Source organism: Salvelinus fontinalis, chromosome 33 (genome assembly GCF_029448725.1).
Source record: "Salvelinus fontinalis isolate EN_2023a chromosome 33, ASM2944872v1, whole genome shotgun sequence".
Taxonomy (NCBI): Eukaryota; Metazoa; Chordata; class Actinopteri; order Salmoniformes; family Salmonidae; genus Salvelinus; species Salvelinus fontinalis.
Window position 1 is genome coordinate 50,317,227 of NC_074697.1, and position 5,217 is coordinate 50,322,443.

General features: G+C 40.0%; 1 protein-coding gene across 1 annotated transcript; it reads left to right on the forward strand.

The window, feature by feature from the left end:
• Positions 1 to 3,060: 3,060 nt before the first annotated feature.
• LOC129831623 (collagen alpha-2(IV) chain-like) lies at positions 3,061 to 4,962 on the forward strand. Its single transcript, XM_055894961.1, has 4 exons — positions 3,061 to 3,082; positions 4,057 to 4,245; positions 4,407 to 4,730; positions 4,949 to 4,962. Exons 1-4 carry the CDS (start codon positions 3,061 to 3,063, stop codon positions 4,960 to 4,962), a joined length of 549 nt encoding a protein of 182 aa, XP_055750936.1.
• The last annotated feature ends 255 nt before the right edge of the window (positions 4,963 to 5,217 follow it).

Consider the following 5,217-nt stretch of genomic DNA (forward strand, 5'->3'; position numbering starts at 1 on the left):
GTTCATGATTGATCTGATTTCTCTGTAGAGAAAATGGTGTTAGCCGAAATTTCAATTTTTATAAATGTTTTTTAATTTGTTTTATATTTTTTATTTAACCTTGATTTTAACATGGAAGACATATTGACACCTTGGTCTGTTTTAAAAATGTGCCCTGTATATACAACATAAACATAGACGTTATATCCAAGCTATATAAAATACAAAAACAGTCAAATAAAGCTTCACAAATCACCCCAAAAAACAGTTACCTTCCTCCACAAATAAGTCCCCAATCAATACTTTAAATTGCCCGAACAGAACAGGTTCCCATTATTATCCGAACGAGTGGTTACATAATAATCAGATTTACCTTTCTGATTTTGTCTTACACAATGATTCCTCAGTTGCTATAAAAGCATGCCAGTCCGGTCCTAAGCCTTTTTTCCTGACCTTGACCCAAGCATCATCTATTTTATGAACAACTTCTGATAAATCCTGAGCGTACCAGGCATTCAATCTACCCTTAACCCTTAATATTTTGAAGGGAGCATGATTATCCACAATAGTATTGAAGACGTCTTAATAAAAAGCTCAAAGCTAAATCAGGTTCAGGGATAGCTGAAAACAATCCAGGTCACTAAAATAAAGATAATGTAAAAAAAAAGGAAAAATGCCTGATTTCTGACGTTTTTAAAATTCCTCTTTCTGACGACACAAAGCTTTTATTTTCACATCTCTAACACAAACAACTGGGCAATGGTCACTAATGTGTTGGGAGAATACACCAGTGGAAACATTTATCTAGTGTATTTGTTCAGATAAGATCAGAGTACTTTGAAGGATTTTTAGGGTTGGGGCGTGTAGGTTTAGCCACCAGCTGGGTTAGGTTTAGATCATTACACATGTCTTTTAGATTGTCTGAAGCCTGAATTTTTCAATCATATTTTAGGTCACCCAGGATACTAACTTCTGATTTAATTAAAGATGACAACAAACTAGTAACTCCTAAGTGCACAAAGGTTAGCCAAGGGATGACGTTAAGACCCCTATAACAGCCATGGAAACATTTTTCCCCAGACAAAGGCTTACAGATAGTAGCTCAATGGATTTCAGTAAAGACAGAGAAATTATTTTGAATAAGAATGGCAACTCCATGACCTCTACCTTGTCTGTCAGCTCTGAACACATTATAACCCTCAATATTAATATCAGAGTCCAGAATGTCCCCAGAGATCCAAGTTTCAGTCAATACCAGAATGTCTGGATTCGTCTGCATAGCCCAGATCTTAATTCATGTAATCCAGTTTAGGAAATAAGCTCCTAATGATCAGATGCATCATCTCAAGTCCTTTACAATTTTTAAAGTCACTTGGAGTCTCCAACTGAAACAAAATACTTTCAATAGGCGATTGCAGGACCTGTCTGATAGTTGATATTAATATAGTTAGTATGGCTATAAGATTACATAGAACTGTACAATTTGGTCTATCCCTGTTAGTAATAGAGGAAGGAGTAGAAATTGGAATTACTTTTCCATGGTTAGCGCCATAGGGCCTGAAGCTGCATAGAATGTCAATATGTGACCGACCTCCTTGATTCGGTCTTATGTAGCAAAAGTGAAATGGTGTTTTTTACATTGGATAAAAGCAGAGACTCAGAGCTCCAAAATGGTATATCACACACTGAATTTGAGGAACAATAGGAAAGTCATTCTGCTTTGGAAGTTGATCAACTTGAAACCTCACTTTTGAGACAAAGGCCTTTGAATATTTTGGTACCTACTGGAGATGTCTTCTTTGTCTACACCCATTCAGCATCGTTCACACCATCTTATGCTTTAGCTCCCACCCAAACTCAAACCATTTTACTCACCATAGCAGAGCTGGTTAAGCTGTTTTCATGTTATCCAGAGCGTTGGTGACTGTAACTGTGCTGCTAGCAACAATTTAACTTCTTATGGATAGGGGGCAGCATTTTCACATTTGGATGAAAAGCTGCTACTCAGTCCCAGTTGCTAATATATGCATATTATTAGTAGATTTGGATAGAAAACACTCTGAAGTTTCTAAAACTGTTTGAATGATGTCTGTGAGTATAACAACATTTATATGGCAGGCAAAAACCTGAGAAAAATCCAACCAGGAAGTGGGAAATCTAAGGTTTGTAGTTTTTCAAAGCTTGGCCTATCGAATACTCAGTGTCTATGGGGTCATGTTGCACTTCCTAAGGCTTCCACTAGATGTCAACCGTCTTTAGAAACTTGTTTGAGGCTTCTACTGTAAAGGAGGGGCTCATAAGTGCTCTTTGAGTCAGTGGTCTGGCAGAGTGCCACAAACTCTGACGCTCGTTCATGTGAGAAGTAGCTCTCGTTCCATGGCATTTCTACAGACAAAGGAATTCTCCTGTTGGGACATTATTGAACATTTATGATAAAAACATCCTAAAGATTGATTCCATACATCGTTTGATATGTTTCTACGACCAGTAATATAACTTTTTGGAGTTTTCGTCCGACATTTCCGCTGAACTTGCCCGCGCCTCGTGAGTTTCGATTTGTTTACTAAACGCCCTAACAAAAGGAGGTGTTTGGACATAAATTATGAACTTTATCGAACAAATCAAACGTTTATTGTCGATTCCTGGGAGTGCATTTGATGAAGATCATCAAAGGTAAGTGAATATTTATAATGCTATTTCTGACTAATGTTGACTGCACAATATGGAGGATATTTCTTTGGCTGGTTTGGGTTCTGGCTACTTTGAAGAATCTCAAATATAAAATATATTTTTTGGTAACTACATGATTCCATATGTGTTATTTCATAGTATTGATGTGTTCACTATTATTCTACAATGTTGAAAATAACACAAATAATGAAACACCCTTGAATGAGTAGGTCTGTTCAAACTTTTGACTGGTACTGTATATATCAGGGCTCTCCAACCCTGTTCCTTGAGAGCTACCGTCCTGTAAGTTTTCACTCAAACCACAATTGTAACTAACCTGATTCAGCTTATCAACCAGCTAATTATTATAATCAGGTGCGCTAAATGAGGGTTGGAGTGAAAACCTACAGAATGGTAGCTCTCCAGGACCAGGGTCGGAGAGCCCTGATTAAATACTATACCCAATTACTATTGGAAAATCTAACTTAGAAATACCTCATGAGCTTAGTTCAACTGTCGTACCCAATCAGAACCCAAAATATAAGTCCAGGATTCAATCAGATCTGCGGTAACTTGCGTTAGCCGACATAGACACTGCCTCAACAAAATCAATGAAAAGCTGAGGTGTTACTGTGTTAGAGCTGTCAAATCGGTGAGTGACTGCTTTTGTGATCATTGTCACGAAACCACATCTGTGCTTATGTCCCACCCATGTTAGAAGTTCAGAATAAAAGAAGAGTAGACCGTATAGAAGTAATGACCCTCAAATGTAAAATCATTAAACAAAACTATAGGGATTTATATCAGCCTAATTGAGGTGTAGATTACATCACACATTCCAGTGTTCAAACTTGTAACGAGTCTGCATGGGATTTCTACTGTGCATCCACGGGCAATGTCTGGGATTTGACAGCAGTCACACCTCCGACACCGCCTAAACAAAAGCAACGTGGGTTGCCAATGATTTGATTGAATTTTGGCATAAGGATCCAACTGTCACTTCCTTAAGCAACCCCTCGCGTTATACCTATCGTGGACATTGCCAATGGATGCACCAAGTCACATAAGTAGAAATCCCATTCAGCTGTGTTACAAGTTCGAACACTGGAATGTATGATGTAATCTACACCTCGTTTATGCTGATATAAATCCTTATTATCTATTTTAATCATTTTCAATTTGAGTGTAATTACGGGTTTGTCAGTTATTAACGCGGGTTACGGCTGTTTACTTCGTTGTTTGTGAATTCATTTAATTGATTGATTGATTCCCATTTCTTTAAAAAAGCTAAACAATTATTCACTATTATGCTCCCTTTAGGAGTAGCTAAATATCCCTCACATATCCATGTTTTCTGACTGTCCCTGCCTGCATTTTCTCATTGTCTCTTACTGCCTGTCATCGTAGGAGCCCCAGGCCGATCGGGCGATGCCGGCAGCCCAGGCCCCACCACCACCTTTAACTCTGGCTTCCTGTTGGTGATGCACAGCCAATCAGACACGTTCCTTTCCTGTCCAGCAGACATGACACAACTGTGGACTGGCTACAGTTTGCTGTACCTGGAGGGCCAAGAGAAAGCCCACACACAGGACCTCGGTATGTTGGTCTACAATACTGTGTGTGTGTGTGTGTGTGTGTGTGTGTGTGTGTGTGTGTGTGTGTGTGTGTGTGTGTGTGTGTGTGTGTGTGTGTGTGTGTGTGTGTGTGTGTGAGAGAGATTGTAACCGGTAACCAGGCATGTATTTTCCTCTTACTAGGTCAGGCCGGGTCATGTATGCATCTCTTCAGCACCATGCCTTTCTCCTACTGTAAAATGGGCACATGTGACTACGTCAGCTGCAATGACAAATGGGCATGTGTTACTACGTCAGCTGCAATCACAAGTCCTACTGGCTGTCCAGTGCCCATGATGCCTGTGGTGGGCCGGGACATCCAGCAGGACATCAGCCGCTGCGTAGTGTGTGAGGCCCCCTCCCCTGCTGTGGCAGTCCACAGCCAGAAAAACAGCAACCCTTTCTGTCCCCCCAACTGGAGGAGTCTGTGGGTGGGATACTCCTTCCTCGTGGCGAGTGACTTTATGTGTGAGTGTGTCTGCGTGTGTCTCTGCATGTCTGTGTGTATGTGTGTGCATGCGTGTTTGTGTGCGTGTGTGAGTGTTTTTGTTGTAACAGTTCATACAATGAACATACTTGATCAACTATCCTGATTTTTTTCAGTTTTAGTTTTTAGATGAGTAACTTTTTTCTACTGAAATCTGTAACTTGGATGAAAGCTCTTAATTTGTGTATTTTGTTTCCAGGTTTCAGTACCTAATATTACGTGTCAGATGATCTTTCGCTTGAAACTCCCTAGTCAACAACAAACAGAGTGGCTTCAAGCATCAATGTGGCTCAGCAGACACTCAGATTCAGAAAACGTTAATGTCCTCAATGAGACAATTCATTCTGCAGCAATCACAATACATACAGAGACTGAAATTGTTACTATGTTTTCACATACAACAGTGGTCCTCACACTCTTGGAGGCTGGGAGCCTCCCAAAGCCTCTGACATGTTCTTGTCACCCACC

Coding starts and splice junctions, on each gene's coding strand:
- LOC129831623 (XM_055894961.1), top strand. CDS start 3,061: ATGGTAGCTCTCCAGGACCAGG. Junction 3,083..4,056: donor GGTAGCTCTCCAGGACCAGG/GTCGGAGAGCCC, acceptor CTGTCATCGTAG/GAGCCCCAGGCCGATCGGGC. Junction 4,246..4,406: donor AGCCCACACACAGGACCTCG/GTATGTTGGTCT, acceptor TCCTCTTACTAG/GTCAGGCCGGGTCATGTATG.